The 18,844-nt window shown below is 36.3% G+C and overlaps 1 protein-coding gene across 6 annotated transcripts; it reads left to right on the top strand.

Annotated features, from left to right (window-relative positions):
- Positions 1–4,756: 4,756 nt before the first annotated feature.
- On the top strand, positions 4,757–12,819 carry LOC105195461 (F-box only protein 28). Of its 6 annotated transcripts, none has more exons than XM_011160864.3 (6): positions 4,757–4,989; positions 7,688–7,952; positions 8,024–8,272; positions 8,607–8,802; positions 8,871–9,232; positions 10,797–12,727. In XM_011160864.3, exons 2-6 carry the CDS (start codon positions 7,725–7,727, stop codon positions 11,178–11,180), a joined length of 1,419 nt encoding a protein of 472 aa, XP_011159166.1. In that variant the 5' UTR covers positions 4,757–4,989; positions 7,688–7,724; the 3' UTR covers positions 11,181–12,727. The 6 variants fall into 6 exon arrangements, with proteins under 6 accessions (XP_011159166.1, XP_039311705.1, XP_011159170.1 ...); XM_039455771.1 differs by having other exon boundaries at positions 4,864–4,989; positions 7,671–7,952; XM_011160868.3 differs by lacking the exon at positions 4,757–4,989 and adding an exon at positions 5,473–5,643 and having other exon boundaries at positions 10,797–12,819.
- The last annotated feature ends 6,025 nt before the right edge of the window (positions 12,820–18,844 follow it).

Here is an 18,844-nt window from a genome sequence, read left to right as displayed (position 1 = left end):
ACGAGCACATATGGTGCACGTTTTAAGTTATAAAAACGTAGAATTTCATCAATTTCAAATTTAAGCTACTTTTGTCTGGGATTGCATAGCCAGAACATCCTTAAATGGGAATCCCCACTTTTCATTGACTTAATTAAATGAAATCCCTTATATTTGAAATGAAGAAATCTAATCAAGTTAACAACTTTTTTCTCAGCACATTTTTTACAATATTTCAATATTATATTTATAATGATAATCTTTCTAATTTTTGTCGCACACTGGATAATTTTAGCATACGTCGCGCGTGATTTCGTCTTTTTCAGAGAGCGAAAAAAATGAAATGGGTAAACACTTAAATTTGCGACTTTGGCAATCAGATACGAGATCTTCAGCAAATTTGACGGTGTAGACGTATGTCTCACGAATGCAACTTTGCGTTAGTATCGCACAGTCCGTTGTTGTTTGCATGTTATTTAGTATTTAGCAGGCCGTTTGATTAGCACAGGCGAAAATCTGTTGAATGTATCCAGCGATATATGATGAATAACTTACGATGCTTTCCTATATCACTGCGCTTTTCGGTATCCCTCAACTTCCGTTTTCGCGAAATTATTCTCTGTGGTTTTCTCCGACGTAATGCGATCCAACGACTGTAATCCGCAGCAGATTTGTCATACAATTCGCAATCTCATTTTCCAAATTGGCTATTGAAAGATTAATAACATCCTGTTGTTATCAATATGTAATAGAGAGACCGACGTCCTTTTATCGTCAGATTCTGTCAATGAGATATTATTAGATTCATACGATTCGCATTATGTGCCTTTAGTCAAGAAAGGAAAAAGTACAATAGCTTTTAGTACAATAGCTTCAGCGGCAATAGTTATAACAAAACAATAGCTTAGAAGAAAACATAAACAGAAAATGTACGTAAAAATAGAATAGATAACTATAATAGTAATAGATAATTATAGTTAATATAATCATCGTAGATGATCATTATAATAATTACGATAATAAATACAAACAATAAGCTTGTTTATTTGCAAACGTTATTAAAGTCTAACGACCACTAACAAACAAATTAAAAAAAATATATTTGGTCTATCAATATTTATTCAAGAACATATGTATGTTAAATAAGTCTGCAGCTTCTAAATATCGAACGTTTTGACATTTTTCTTATTTTTAAAAATAATGTGTGCTTACAATGTTTCACTTTTGCGTAAAGAATTTGTTAAATCGTTTCGACAGTACTCTCGATTCATTAATTATTATAAGATATATTTTTAATCTAAAATTTTATTGTCGCTGAAGGAGACGATATCTTGAATATTATTTAATATTTTGATATTTAATATACATATGTTTTTGAATAAATAAATATTATGACACGTCAAGTAATCTTTTCTATAATAATTTGCGCGTTCGTTTAATTATTATGCACGATAATTTTATACAAAAAAATGTTATATATAATTACGCGTAAGATAATGTCGAGTATAAAATGCTACATATTACAGTTTGCGTGCTTCGGTATAAAAGAAAAATATTTAGGTAAACGTTTGTATTTCTACTTAAAAATTTCATTTCTCTTCCAAGAGAATATGAAAGTGTTGCACGAAATATTGCCGCGATGTAGTGACAAAGGCAGGAATTCCATCGAGACATGCAACGCGTTCGATTTCGCAAGCGTTCCGCACGAGACGGTGGTAGATGGATAATAGAAATCTCCGCGAGCGAGGACGGATTGAGTGAGATTGACGCAAAACACGATCGGAGACGGAATTTTTGCAAGTTCTCGCTCTATTGAAATATTTGTACCAAGAACAATACCGTTCGTACCAACGTTCACTAACAGTATCTTTACATTACGCAAGAATGATCGGTCGCGCGAATCAACGAACGGTTCGAGAAATTCCCTTCGAGTGACCTTAGCATACTCGACGTTACGACGAATTCACTACCCGGTCGAACAAACGCGTTATTTTATGATAAAAGATTGACTAAAGCCCGTATCAGACTACGCATTGAAGATTGAGATTGAAGATTAAAGATTGAAATTTGACCGATCAAAAGAAGGAAATTGTAACTCCTTTTATTTTGATTGGCCACCCAAGTAGAACAACAAGTCAAAATGACATCAAAGTGATTCACAATTGTGTCAAAATGGCATCAAAATGAATCGTAATTGATTGAAAAGTGACTTTTAATGATCATTTTGCAGTCACTTTGACATCATTTTGACGTCTTGATGACTCCCTGTTCTGCTTGGGCAAAGCTCAATCTTTAATTTTCAATCTTCAATTTGCAATGCATAGTCTGATACGGGCTTGATGCAGGTGCATCGTCGAGCGGCAGGCTCGTTAGAATTCAAGCGTTAAAATTGGGATGAGACGTAGTTGATAGAATTCTGAAAAATTAATGTAATTGGTCACGCTTAACAATGCAGCGTTGGCGAACGACGGAGGCGTAATGTTGCTACTCGACTATTGTTGTTTGTCGATTGCACAACGCCAGAAATTGAGATAACAATCGGGTAAGGTAAAACGCGCGATACAGCTCGCAATTTGTGATTACCCGATTGTCGACGTATCATCAATCACGGGTGCACACGATGTGTGCGATGTAATCTGCGGTTCGTTATATGTACGAATGAGAGGGTGGTGAGGACAATAATTAAAATTGTCTCGTGATATTTACGTATCTTATGCGGCACTTAGCGCCGCGAGGTACAATCAGCTCGTTCGTTGATTTAACACGCGATCTGCACTGAATCATTTTTCTCGCAACACGTTATATAAATGTATCGAAATTTGTCGTCAGAATTGAATAAGTTAATATATTTTTATTTTAACTAAATTAAGTTAAAGTTAATAGCTTACAAAATTAATTTAGTTATGTTAAAAGTTGCATGAACGAAAAATTAATTCAATAAGAAGTTATGTTAAGATTAAATTATGTTAAATTAGAATTTAATTTTGAAAAGCATTTATTTATATTAAATTACAAATTTCTAATTTCTAATTTACATAATTGTTTATAATCTGAAGCTACTTTGTATTATTTAATCTGTGCGTTTATGTTACTAAATCTTCTATTTTTGGAAGATTTATCAGCATTACATATGTAATATAACGTGATTATCTTTCATATGACAACTTTGCAAAAACAGATAATAGATAATAAATGATGGATTCATCAACCTATGTAACACAATGAGCTATATCCACATAGAAATTGACTTCTAGTGGATGTCCATCGCCCTTTCATAGCTCCATGGGACATCTATCTCTATGGTGGAAGTCTCACACGAACGTTCATTAGAAGTTCATGAAACATCCATAGCTCCATGAGATTTTATTTCCATCATGTAAGTCAGCTGAACGTCCATTAGAAGTCCACGAAACCTTCATAGCTCCACAAGATTTTACTTCCATCATGGAAGTCAGATATAGATCTCCGAGAGATCTCCATTAGATATCCATCCCAACTCTATGACAAATTGACATCTTATAAGTATTTATTAGACATTACAGATTGTTACTATTCACATCTTATAAAGTGAAAATTGAGCTTGTGCATTTGACTCACCAATTTAAAAAGATCAACTGAAAACGTCTAATGGACGTCTAATGGACGTACGCAGTGCGGAACTGTGGATGTTTGATGGCAGTCTATTGGACGTTCCCTGGAAAGTCCGATCTCCACGGCAAACGTCCATTAGACTGAGACGTCTATTGGAGATTGTTATCTTATCAACCATTGTAAAAATTTTTCTCAGATTTTTTATACAAATTGAAACGCTTTTCAGAAATACTCAGAAAATCTATACCTTTTTGAAAAAAAATTTGTCATATTAATTATGAAATATCCTAAAATTTAAAAAATTTTTTGTTCTATAATTTCTCATGATAAAATGTTATAAAAATTAAAAAAGTAAAAAGTATTTTTAGAAATTATGAAATGAGAAATCTCAGAATATTTCAGAATTCACATGTATAAAAAATTCTAAGAAAAGATGTATAGACTTGGAGAATTTCTGAAAAATGTTCAAATTTGTATAAAAATTAAGAGAAAAATGTTCACCAGAGAAAACTGTTGATTCGACATCATTCACTTGCAATTTTAATAATCGAGTAACATATTATTAAGAGTTGTAATAATTATTACAACTCTTAATAATATATTAACGCTCAAAAATTGTATAAAATTAAGAATGGTAATGAAGATAACGAATGCAAAAAGAATTCGGTTCGGATACTAAATTTTACTTAAAAATTCAAAGAAAACACAACGTGATATTCTCTAAAAAGTTACAAGAGCCGAGAGAAAAAAGCAGCGAAGCACGTACGATGGCATCGCCATCGGAATCGGGGGAGGGGGGGGGAGAGCATTTTGAAAATTCGGGCGCATCCGTAACCGTCGTCGCGTTCGCGCGCGCGTGTCTCGTCGAGAAAATTCCCTACGTCGACACGCTTACGTTGCTGCGTTCAGGCGGCTCGTGGACTGGTTGCAGACGCGGCGACCAATCAGAAAGCGCGCGCGCGCGTGCAATCGAGTGGCACACGTTTGCACTCGGCGCGCGTGTCGAACTCTCGGACGGTCGAAGCGGGAGCGTGTGCGTCGCGCGAGCGCGTATTCTCGCCGCGGTTGTACGTATGTGCGCATCTCCGTGCCGCCGCCGTTGCCCGCCGTCGACGTCGTCGGCGTTGCCCCGGTACGCCGCTTTGGAGCGTAGCAACGGCCGCGCGTCGCGGATCCCGGGTGTACGCCGCGGTGCCGCGTGCTATCACCGTCTGCGATATTCGCGTGCGCGCGAGGAGCCAACAACAACTCGTCACGACCAGTGACAACATTTATTTTCGATACGATCGCGAAGGGACAGCGAGTGAAAGAGAGAGAGAGAGAGAGAAGGAGTGACGAGAGGAGCCTGTCCCCCGAACCGCTGCAACGCGAACTGCGAGCTGTCCGCGACTCCACGACCAAGACAGTTGGCGTAAGCAGGTAAAATGGATTAGGGTAAAGCTGCTTGCTTGCAAGAGAAATGACGATTTTTTCTTCAGTTGTAGAATTATGTATAATCGCGCCATAATTGCACGGGCCTTTTAACGAATGAGAAAGAGAGAGAGAGAGAGTGTGTGTGTGCATGTGTGTGAGGTGAATGAGTGAGTGAGTGAGTGAGAAGGACAGGAAAAAAGGAGAACGACGAAAAGAGAGCGAATGCGAAGGCGAGAGAGAGAGTGCGAGGAAGCTTGGCAGTAAAACGAAGCGAGAACGAACGCGGCAGTGGGGAGTAGCTTGGCGAGCGGAGCAGGGGGGGGCGGAGGGGCGAGCAAAGCGAGGGGAAAGACGGGCGGGGAAGTTTCTCTCCGTCAAAATGTCGCTGGAAACGCCAACGCGGATACAGTGATGTTGCCGCTCGCCTAACTTGGGGCATGTCGTCGTTGTCGTCGTCATCATCATCCTCTCCCTTCGTCGAGCCCTCGAGCCACGCTCTCTTCCTCTCTCCCCTTCCCTCCCCCCCTCGGCCCCTTCCCTCACTATCTCTCCCGATCTCTCTCGTTCTCGGCGAGCAGGCGGCTAGCTCTACACGATCTTGTAGCGAGGAGAAAGAGAAGATCGCGGGTGCATCGATTGCTCGCGTGCACAGGTCACCCGGTTTGTTTCTCCACATTCGTTTCTCTACGCACGTTGTCGGCGTCATCGGCATCGTCGTCGTGGTCGTCGTCGTCATCGTTGTTCGCGTCTCGTCTTCGGTGGCGGGATACCTTTCCCCTTTCTCCCCTCCTGCCGCCGCTGCTGCTGCTGCCGCCGTCGCCACCGTCACCGTCCCCCGTTTCCTCGGTTTCCCTTACAAGGGCGACAGGTTCCGGAGGGGGGGAGGGAGAGGGAGAGAGAGAGAGAGAGACACCTCAATCGTGAGTGAGGCGTGAGGCCTCGCGCTCCCCGAAGTCGATATCACGCTAGCCAGGTACTGGCGATACTTGACGGCCTGGAGGGTCGGTTTCGATCTTTCTTCGCCTCCGGAACGACGGGTGCGCGCGGGCTGCGGTACCTTTTGCGTTTACGGTGAAATCAGCTCGTCACACTCGGCACCTAACTCGACTCCGACCTTTTGTTCGCGCCGCAGCTCGCTCTCCTTCCCTCCTGTCTACGTGCCGCACCCCCCCTCCCCCCGTTCCCGCTCCCGCTCCCCTTCCCCTATTTTCCCTCGGCTCCCCGCGACGCCGCGCGTACCTCTTCCCGCGACCGTTAAACGCTCGCCTTCGCTCCGACCCGGATTGATAGGAGGTAGCCCCGCGGCTTGGCCGCGCTCGACGCTCTTCGGCTCTGCTCCGATCTCGGCGATCGCGACGCGGATCCACGCGGGACGTGTACACGGAGCTGTGCCCAGAGTCGTCACCCGCCTGATGAACACGGGTGAGCCTGATTTCGCTCGACTCTCGGTCATTGTCGCCTGGTCGACTTCCAAGTGGCCACGTACGATCGATGGAAAATCGAAAGTTCGCTCTACCGCGACTCCGCGATGCATTTCCGACCGAAAAAGAAGTCGACTCGGTTCGAGCGCGGTGGTGATCAGTGAAAACTGAGCGACCGTTGCTCAGCGTCTTGTTTATGCAACGATCCTGATCCAAGTGCTGCTCTTGATCGAACTTCTCCGGTCTAGTATTCATCTTCTAGTCTTCCTTTGAATTTTCCAGTCGATCGTGATGTTGTAGACTCTTCCGATTCCGGTTTTTAATCGGACATTTGTATGACCTCGAAAGAACCTCCCGATCCAAGTAATCGGAACATTCGCAACGAGCAGGTGACTCGCGCGATTCTTTTTTCCTTAAGAGATCCCGCAATTGTCTTAAGTAAATAAATAAATACAATCGCAAAGTCTTGGCAAAAATGCTTCATTGGAGTGGATCTCGTTGCGCATTCCATGAAAATCGCGAATTATTCTATTCGAATTTAGAGTATCGTCCTATGCGACTTGTCTTGTGGTGTCTCTTCGTCGAATGATTACGTTCGATTTGTATCTGGAGTGCTTACACAACACACATTTGACTCTTCAGACTCTTGATAGACCTTGCTGAAGCAAGTTCGTTGACTTGGAATCGGGGTTTACTATTTAACCAAGTTCCGCGAGCAGAAGACAATTCGCATAAAACTATTGTTTGTTGTGGAAAAAATAAAACGCTTTAATGGCACGAATACATTATGGGGAATGTTCTTACAACGATTAAAATCTCCTGGTGTCATTCTTTGGTTTTCGAGTCTGTGAATTGCAACAAAAATAATGCATTTGTAATCTTCTTTATCGAGAAGTGCTAATATAAATAATATGTTAATAATCACAAACGTGTATTTCATTTACATTTATTGATATTTTATTTTAGAAATTGTCTATGTTTTTTATTTATTGTTTTAAAACATTTTATCAGAATACTTATATGTTTATATTATATTTTGTGCTACTGTCAAATTGATTTACTAAAATATATATTAAAAGAATTTTTTTATTATAAAGAATTTGTTATATTACATAATCTTTTAAAATTTGTAAGAGTAAAATGTGGAAATTAAATAAATTTAATTGTACATAATATATGTGTTTATCTAATTCTGACAATGTGTTACATATGTATTTATATAACGTGTTTTGTGTATTTATTATTATTATTTATTGTGAAAAAAAGATTGCTTTTTACTTCAGGTTTTGAATAAACTTGCTTATCGAAAAACAAAAAAAAATGGTGTCAACACGTCAATCAAGTAACATGGGAAGCAATGGTGGCAGTGGACCAGTTGGTGAAGTAGAAGTAAACTCTTTGAAAAAGCATCATTCTGTAACAGCTGGCACATCTAACAATGGAGCCACCATTGAACCACGCAATCTCAATCTCTTGGATTTACCTGTCGAGGTTCTTGAGAAGATCTTTGGCTACCTAGGTTTCAATATGGTAGCACATATGCGCTTAGTAAGTCAAATTCTAAATGCTTAATTCATTTCCTCGAATTGAATTACTATAGTGAGTGTTTTGTTTCACAGGTTTGCCATCAACTGGACCGCATTTGTGGATCAATGCTGAATTCTACGTTTCAAAAGCTACAAGCTCAAATGTTGAGTCGTTTTCAAGCTATCAAGGCACAAATGCCTAGACGTGAATCCGCGCGTCGGAATCATCCGTTAGCGTGCGAGTCGGACATTATAGAAACTTTGCATATGCGGCTCACCTTGTTACAAATGAGTTTTGGCAAGCATATTGAACGGAAGCATTGCTGCTTTTTTCCTGGTGAGGTAAGTATGATGAGATTCATAAAATAAAGACTAAGGTTGTATGTTATGTGACAAACTTGAACTAATAAGATTGAATTTGCTTAAACTTCCATATTTTTCATGTTTTTTTTAGGTATTTGCATTTTTTCTGCATTACTTTTTTCCTTATATTTGCCACTATGTAGAGAATAAAGTGTGATAAAGTGTATACTAAAATTTGTCAGCGACAATTCTTTTTGAATTATCTTCTTTTACAATCAATTAGCTCTCAACTTATACAAGCTCTTTATATAATTATGTTTAAACTCATAAGAGTCACAGAAACAAAAGTGAATATTCTATTGCCATTTTACAGATTTTAGATGAAGTTTATCGTATTCTTCATTACATAAAAGTTACTCCGAAATTACAAAGACCTTACAAAGTCACAGACGAATTGTTTGATTTGAGCACTATGGCTATGGAATATTTCAAGGAACATATTGAACCAACTTTACCAGAAATACCTTATTTTGGTGCTGACTTTTTGGATCTTGCAGGAACATTCTCCTGTAAGCTATTGATTCAACATTTTTGTATACTTTCGTAATATAATTTTATTAAAGGTAACTTGTTGTAGCTTCTAGTAGCGTGAGTAAACCATTTATGTGCCTGGATTCTGCACCCTTGACCGTTGGGAATGGAAAAACTGGCAATACTGAGGAAGAAGGATCTTCATCGCATTGCTCGGACGATCCTGCACTTTTGGAATCCAATGTGTCACCGCCACAATCGAATATGGTTTTGCGAAAACGGATTCGCAAGATCAAACAGGGCATGAGACGATACAACAGCCAGCTAACATTAATGCGCAGGGATTTGAAGAGTTGCAAGGCGAAAATTGCGGATCAACAGAAGCAAATCGTAGAATACGCCACTCGATTGGATGATAATGATAAGAAGAATGAGGAGACGTCGCGAAAATTCAGCACACTTCTACAGGTGTTTATATTCAGATATATTTAAAAGATTTAGAATAAAGATAAACTTTTTAATTTGTAATATGCAAAATATAATCTGTGAAGTTTATTTTTCTAAATTTTCAAGTAAAACAGTTACACGGTTGATGACTGATGAATGTTGTCGCGGTAATCAGTGTACAATTTATTGCTGTTCAAAATACAAACTTTATTTCAATTCGGACGTTTTGGCCATTTTGGGTCATCTTCAAATAATAAGCAGAAATTGAACGAAAACTTAATTTACGATTCTGGGATATATTTCGGGAATATCTGAAACATTCAAGAAGGTCTCTAGAGATATGGATGTAAAACTAGCATTTCTTTAGCCTCAATAAGTTAAACAAAATCATTAAGGCTCAGAAAGATGTTCTTTCGAACAAGGCTAAGAAAAATGTCATATATAAAATTAGTTGCAAAGATTGTGATGCATCCTATGTAGAACAAACAGATAGAAAATTAAAAACTTAGAGTAACAGAACACCATAATGAGAGAGAGAGAGAGAGAGAGAGAGAGAGAGAGAGAGAGAGTGAGAGTGAGTTATCTGCAAAAATAATGATAATTGTTCTGTTGTAACAGCACACAGAGTGCATTATAATCATGATTTCGATTAGAATAACGTGAATGTTTTAAAATATTTTAAATAGTGAAGCGTTCTTTTTTAAACGAAGAATCTGAAATGTTACATCTAGATTAAAAAAATACTATAAATTTGCAATCTGATACTGAATTTTTATCATGCATGTACATCGATCTTAAGTAATCTTACAATGAACACATAATATGACTCGATGATATTCTTTCAGTTCTATTAATGTCCTGTTAATGTACTGTTTATTGATTATTATTTATTTTCAATGACTCAATAATAATGTTTTAGTTTGCTAATATTTCTTTTACTGTCTATTGATTGTTATTTATTTAATGACCATTTTCCGACCGTTGTACTGTGTATGTATTTTACTTTTTATCTTTTGACTTAGTCGTTAATGAACTATAGTTTCTTTAACTAGTGGTGCGGATACATGTAATTCAGTTAGTACAAACGAATTTGAAAAACTTGTCATCAAGAAATTTTCTTATTTTTCCTATAATTTGTTTAAAATTAAATATTCTGTGGTGAACTTAGTAAGTTGCCTCGATGTGTCACTGATATAATCTGTCAGTTCTGGTAGAATTATATACTTTTTAAATTTTTAGTTTTGTTAGTTGACACTGGAATGATTAACCAGATTGTTACTATAAGTCGATACCATAGAGATACACTGAACGATTCTTTTGCTATGGAGATTTAATTGAGATCTATGGTTTCTGTATATTATTTGCTGAAAAAGACCGAAACGTCCGGATTGAAATAAAATCTGTATTTTGAACCGCAATAACTTGCGCACTGATTACCGCGCCAACATTCATCAGCTCTGCGACTACTTTATGCAAAATTTATTTAGAAAGCTTTATTTTATAATCTTAATCTTGACTTTTTATTCTCGATTATAATAGGATAGAAATCTACATTCTTTTCTTACAAATACAAATTTTGTTTTAGGAGTTGAACAAGTGTAAAACCGAACTACAATATTGGCGATCCAAATCACCAGCAATACCAGTATGCGTAGGTTGTGGCCAGTCAATGCCAGTCCCCACAGAAGATTTACAAGCTTTAGCCAATCAGGGAGTGTTGCCGGATGCGTTTGGTGAAGGGCATGACTTCATTCCCATCGCAGATGCTCACAGTCCCACCGAAGTGGTACAGCAATCTGTAGTTACGCAATCTCCATCGACGCCGACGGTGGACATGGCACCTCCAAAGGCTCCCGTGCCTTCGATATCCTTTAAACGGAAACCTACTGCAGAAGAAACGTCGGGTGATGCCGCAAAAAAATCACGTCGCACTGCCAAGTCTCGTCAGGCTAAGCGCTCAAAGATATAAATTGATAACACTGATCATGGTACAAATATTCAACCAGTCTTTAATGGCTTTCCGAAAAATAGGAAACTTTCTATAATGGTTTATGCGCGTTTCTTTATGTCAGCAAGCCGATATGATCTTAGAAGAGTACAAAATTCCTCACCGAACGTCCTGCATCTCGCGCAACGAACCTCGTTTTGAAAATTTCAGCCGTATTAATTATCGCGATTGTCAAGATCGCTAGTTGATTTTTTAATTATTTCCGGATTTATCGTCGCCAGCATTTGGCGCACATAAATATTCTAAAGAAGCCTAGCCGATCATTCGCTTTGCTCGTAAAGCAACGTCTATAATTATACTTTATCGAATTCTTGTTAGAATTCTTTTGTTTTTTTAATTATATTGTCGCGGTACACTTGAAGATAATAGAAAGTTAAAATCATGTCATGTTTGTCTTTGTCATGCATTTAACAGCGGTATCGCACGAAAGAACATAATATGGCAACGAGCATTCGCCTTTCATTTTGCTCTTTGATCAAAAATGTGCAGTGGCTCGCATCTTATTTTTAAAATGATGACCTTTAATAGAATGTTGATTGGATATCACATTTTCAACATTTTGATCAAATAGGACAATACAAGAACAGAGAAAGCATTGAAATTTCATAAAGCAACTTAAACACAAATCGAATTGGTGCAAACCAAGTAATTCTTAGAAATATTGTTAATTTATTCAAGCATTTGGATCACATCCTCTATAAATTGAATTGATATAAATCAAGTAATTTTTAGAAAATTGTAACTTTGTTTCGAATATTTTGCACTCTCTATGACACAATATAACTTGTGGTAACGCATACACAAAGAATTTTGAGATGGAATCTTTAGTAAATTTTATTTTCGCGATAAGAATTAAATATGTAAAAATATTTGAAATTGCGATCATTCGTCTTGGTATTGCAAATACACTGTATTAATTCGATTCGATAAATTATACTTGCGCAAATTAGACATTTAATTTTTTTACAATCATTGATAAATGTTTTCTGGTTTAGCTACACATAATTTGTATTTCATATTCGCATGTTTAAATCGAATGAATTGTGTGGCTGGATAAAATCAAAAAAAGTTTTAATAATAAAAGTATCGTCCCAGTATTAAAACACGAAACAATCAGAAAATTAAAAAATGAATTTACATCGTACTAAAGAGCAAAATGTTGATGGATATCTGGAAAGGTGTTAGTTTATTTTTATGAATGCGCCATTTTACCAAAATAATTACGAGATGGCGTATACATTGCAATATTAATAGAAATAGGTAATTATTTATAGGAATGATTCTATTTAGAAAAATTGGGTATCATGCCATTTTTTGTATATTATGCGAAAAAAATGAAATTTTGTTATAAATAAAATTGTCAGAAATTTGTATTTATGAGAATATGTTCCAAATTTAAAATAATGGACGTTCACGTTTATAAAGTATAAAAATCAAGGATATTTGCAATCGGCTCCGGTAGTTGATGGTTTACCTTGCTCGATAAACAATTATTGGTATAGTAGAAACAATTAATGTCTTATTTGCACCGATTACCCAATTAATCTCAAAGCAGTGTAGTTAGATATTGTGAGTTATTCATGATGATACTTATAAAAAACTGGAAAATACAGATAAATATATAAGTGAATAATACTTTATATATATTACAAATATATATATACACACATACATGTTTTCATATACATATGTGCATATATATATATATATATATATATATATATATGAGTGTGTATGTATGTGGGTGTGCGTGCGTGCGTGCGTGCGTGCGTGCGTGCGTGCGTGCGTGCGTGCGTGCGTGCGTGCGTGCGTGCGTGCGTGCGTGCGTGCGTGCGTGCGTGCGTGCGTGCGTGCGTGCGTGCGTGTGTGTGTGTGTGTGTGTGTGTGTGTGTGTGTGTGTGTGTGTGTACGTATGTATATATATATTTAAGTGGTACTTGCCAGAGGTACGCATACCACAGGCAGAACATTTTAGTTTAAACTTTAATGGAACAATAAGATATAACGATTAATTAATTAATTGCGCAATTAATTAATTAATGATAAAATAATTGAAATATATATGAAAAATATATATATAAATATATATATAATTTTTTATTGATGTCAAAAAGGAAATTAGAGGAAAAGAAAAGCAGAGATAATTTAGGGTGTGAGTATAGTGGGAGAACGTTGCGGTGCGCATACGTGTGAGGTGAATGTGTGATATATATAAAAATAATATACTAAATTTGAACTTTGACGAGAATTTACGATGTGATGCTTTATCGATTTAACCGCGGGAAAGTGACCTTTATCCGAAAAATATAAAATAAACGTGGGGCGTTTCTGGCTGCGAATGAGCATATAAAACTTCACTTAATGTTACGTTGAATAGCGCATTGCGGGGGCGGGCATAGCCAAATCGTATGTGTCGGAAATTTCGAAATGCTTGTACGTTCACTTGCAAAACGTCTCGCGCGACCAGCGACGGCGTGTATCACGAACATCCATAGGATGAGACCATCCCGAAATTCGCATCGAGCCTGTGTTTCGTCATTCGGGCCCCTGAGAACGAACATAGATCCAGAATCGACATCTACAGTGGCAGATTGCATCCAATATCAGTCGATGCTAATTCTGGTTGGCTAGCGATCAAACTTGCACCCTCTGTAATTGATCGACCTTTTTCTTTATTGTTCTACAAGTGATCACAAGTGACAAATGTTTCTAAATGCGTGCTGTCAAAATCCAATGTAAAAAAATGAATTAGTCAGGCAACAATTAATCATTTTCCTCTATTTGCATTGTTTTTTAAAGAAACATGCCAAGTTACTAATCTGAATAGTCGATGCGAATTAGAAGTTAAATTGAGAAAGCGACATTAGTCAATCTTCAATACCTAATTATCCAATGTAATTCCAGTACTCTTTAATTTTGATTAACTTGAGTATCTTTTTTTTTATAATAGATTTAATGTATGGCTACAGAATCACCAATCAGAATTGATCGACTGGAATCGTCTCGGTGCAATTCAGCCTGAACATACCTCACATATACACATATTATATGTAATATATAGTATATTATATATAATACAACACCTTCGATGACGTTACCTACACAACGTCGTCTTAAACAGTTCACGCACCTCTCTCTTTCTCGGCTTTCCGACATAATCCGTCCCCGAACGATACAAATGTAGAACCGTGTACTACGCATATTATGGATCTAAGTTAGACGTACGATCGAGTATAACAGTGAATATGCGACTTAGGAGTAGAATAATTTTCTAGACGGTAGAGAAGTGCTATGCGCGCGGGGGAGGAGGGAAAATGAAAGAAAGAAAAGGATATATCTTTCTCCTGAAATTATATTACTTGCTCCACCCCGAAGCCTTGCTATCTGCAAGCGTATTAATGCAAGCAACGGTCCTTGCCTCAGGTACACAATAGACAAATACCCATGATGAAATCGTGTACATTTCACGGAGATAAAAGCGACGATGTAGGAATACAATTTGCCAGTGTTGCAGCGAGGCGCGCTGTAACGCCGAGGAATAACGGATATATTATCTTAAATGGTTTTACGTGTATTAAAGCGATTGTAAATATATATATTAGATACACCTTATAATAAACATAATTTAACATATTTGACGTTCTAACTTTAGTTTGTCACGCGCACATTATTTGGACAACTAAAAATTAATTTCTACCTTAATTATTTCATAATTATTTTATTACATATTGTTGTGCATTACATATATCAATTATTGTGACTTTATTGAATTGTCAATCGTAATGAGACAGAGAGAAGAGACTCATAGATCTGGTCTGATACGTTCTTCACAAATTTCTCATTCCTCAAATTTTTTATTTGTAACAATTCTTTTTTTTATTTCGTATGCGACGCAACGTACTCTTTAAAAATTTTTAAATCATGCTTAATTTTGATTTAATTTTTTTTTCAATGCAAACTATAAATTGAAAACGCAATATTTGTTTTACATTCAATCTAATGCAATGAATAATTGGAATTCTTAGTCATATTAGTCGTATTATTATGATATTAATTCTATTATATAACATATTTTCTATTATAATATATTCTTTATTGTTATATTTTCTATTGTCATTTTCTATTTTCTTACTTCATGGTAATTTTATAGTAATTTCATATAGGATTTGTTTTATCCTCTCTGATATTACCGAACGCAATTTATACAACGAAACGCATAACATTGCAAAACGCAATCCCAGAAAACATTTTGCGGGTAAACGTTCAGCAAATCACGCGCAAAAGGGATTCCTACAACACAAGCAAAACCTTATCCAACTGCGTCGTCATAGCGCTAGCAAAACACTAGCACACTTTGTGCGCAATTTCAATAAGCGATATGCACGCAAAACGCTAGCACACTTTGCGCGCGATCTCAATAAGCGATATGCACGCAAAACGCTAGCACATTTTGCGCGCGATCTCAATACCCTGCCGAAAATGTGCTATTAAAACCAATTTAAAAAAAGTTAATTTGAATTGATCGGAATTTCCGCACCGAAAATATGGTATTAAGACCGATTGAAAAATAAGATCCAAACCCAGATAGATTTATTAAAACAGAATACATTAATGTAAACGTAATAAATGTTTTTAGTTTACAAAAAAATATTTCTTGTATTCTTTTTGTTAAAAAAGATTTAAAAAAAGATTAAATTTGAATTAAACATTTAATTTATGTACAAGATTAAATAACAATACAAATTGTTATTTACTTGTAAAAATATAAAATTTTATGTGGAACAGCGTTTTCACACATACGCTATGTTTGAAAAGAATGAGAGCGAATGTTCGTCTCGAAGTTACAAAAAGCAGCTCCTCAAAGTGTCACTAAAGTATATGAGCTGACGAGTTAGCGGCGGTGGCGCCTAGATATAACGCCTGTGGCCGCACTCAACTCACGAGAAAATCTCCTGCGGCGTGGCCGCCTAGCGGTGGCGTTAGCACTCACTTGTTAAACCCATTTCAATCTGAAATTACAGAATTTCAACTTGCTGGCAAAAGTCACGCAAATCGCGTACACAGTTTACATGCATAAGACGCGCAAACTTTGCGCGCAAAAGATGTTATCTGGGTGCAAGCAACTTACGAGCAAATATAATTATCCAATACACCAGCAAATCACATGCAAAATGGTATCCATTTGCATGTGATATGCTGGTGTATTGGACAATACATGAGCTAGCCACTTGTAAGCAATATACACGATGTAACACGTTCTACGAACAAAACGCATGCAAATCTGTTACAAAGTTCGCATGCACATCGCGCGCAAAACTTGCCAGCAAAAAATGTTATCTGGGATGTTACATAAACGTCGTTGCAATATATATGCTATTATTATACACTGTCGTATGTGATTCAGCGTACACATAAGAATAAATCGATAAAACGGTGTCGCTGATACCTCCTGATAGCCACCTGCCTGTGTTGTTGCTGTAATGTTGCCGAAAACAAAGGGCATTAGTTTTCAGCAAATTTAGAACAAGGTGTGTGCCTCATTTGATTTGACATCACACGAATTCAGCACGTTTTGCTGCCAATATGCTGCGTGTTTGCTGTCAACGGTTTATCGTTATACATAAAGAGCAACATGAGAGCAAGTTGCCAACAACATGTGCTGAGTCATAAATGTCAGCAAAAATTCAACATGTCGGAAACGGTTAAATATATGTTTTGTACTTTTATTTATTTCAAATATATAAAAAATAAGTAAGTTAATTCTTCTTTCTGCTGAATTGTCATCAGAAAGAAGAATTAATTTTGAATTAATACTGAATTATTTCAGTAATACAAGTTAATAAACTTCATATTTGCTTATTATTGATACTATTTCGGTTTCTACCTATAATATACATATTTGCTATATTTCCTAATTTTGTTTTTATCTATATATATTGATCAGCAAATATGAACCTGTATTACTGATATAATTTTAATAATTTGTACCTTTTAAATGAAATTAATCGGGATAAGGAATAGGAAATGAATAAATTGTTGCAATTTAAAATAATACATATATTATTTTAAAAACGCGAGGCATTATTTACACGACCAATAAAAAATATAATAATAAAAAAATAAACATTACTATCTAATAAAAATATAATAAAAAATAAACATTATTATCTGAATAAAACAAGGATAAAAAAGTGATAATAGTCCTTTTTGGACAATAATGCTATTTTAGTGACAAAAAAAAACAAAAACAGTGACTTCAATGAGTGAATGGCAGCGCTGGGTTATCTAAGATGATTCTCCTCCTCCTTCTTCTCTCTCCTCTCTATCTTCTATTTCTTCTTCCTCTCGTCTGTTTATGCCAAATATGGCATCCGCTTTTTCGCGCCGCCTTGTTCAGCGACCTTTTTCGCCTGGTTTTCTGCGAATTGCATTTCTTATTCGTTGTTTCGCGAATCTTATTGCTTCTTTTACAGCATCATAAAATTGCTGCTGATTAGGTATCTTAATATATGGGCTGTTGGCTACTGCTTCTAAATTTATGAACATCAAAAAAACCTCAATATTAAAAAAATTGTTTAATGTAAAAAGGGGTGTAAATCCACTAATTTTAACGTTTTTGAAAAATTTTTTTATTGCAAAAGCTTTTTTTTAAATATTCCCTCATGAAAATTTGCAATTGGCCAACCAATGGTTACAATTAAATCCGAATGGTGCAATGAATGGTACGTTCGTTGTAACCATTGGTTCTGAATGGTGTAAATGGTGAACTGTTAACACTTTTAATAGTAACTAGTTGTCTTCTAACCATTGACAAATGGTAACAATTTGGAACGTTACCATTGATTAATTGTAACTATTTGGAGTATTACCATTGCTGAATGGTAACAATTAGGAGTTTAACCATAAACTAATTGTAACTATTTGGAGCATTACTATTAACCAATTGTAACTATTTGGGACATTATCATTAACGATTGGCAACTATTTGCAGCATTACTATTAACCAATTGTAACTATTTGTAATATTGTTTATCAATTGTAACTGTTTAGAACGTTACTATTGACGAATTGTAGAATTAATGGTTCCGCGATTAATCTGTTAATACATAATTTATTAAGAGTTTAGTACAATAATAAACTTGCATCGCGCGTTTATATGCATTTGTAAATTAGTTATACATTTTTTATTTAAAAATTTTTTATCATTACGTTTAACTTTCACTTATTTGAAATAAGTTCGTTTTTTTAAATAAATGATATAATTAATCTTTCTCGAAAGAATTGACGAGCGGTGTGGCATATATCATCTCTCGGTCATAAGGAACTTGAACGCACTTTTGAGATATCGATTTCGGGAATATACAAATTTGACGAGTTGTTTTTCGCAAAGAAGTACAAAAACTACTGGAACTAATGTTTAGATTGGTATCTTTTATCAGCTCTTCGCCGGTTGGTAGTAGCTCGTTTACAAAAAGGACGCATTTACTTTGATCTGACACGAGAGTTCGAATGATAAGAATATTCCTGATCGTGTCATATTTTGAATCCTTTGTTTTAATAGTGCTATTTTCTCTTTTCTTTAAGCGTTCATAACTGTCAGTATGATAAAGGACTTTTTTGTAAAC

This window comes from Solenopsis invicta, chromosome 12, assembly GCF_016802725.1.
Source record: "Solenopsis invicta isolate M01_SB chromosome 12, UNIL_Sinv_3.0, whole genome shotgun sequence".
In the NCBI taxonomy this organism is placed as follows: domain Eukaryota; kingdom Metazoa; phylum Arthropoda; class Insecta; order Hymenoptera; family Formicidae; genus Solenopsis; species Solenopsis invicta.
Note: the sequence above shows the minus strand (reverse complement) of the source record. Positions and strands in the feature narration are given on the sequence as shown.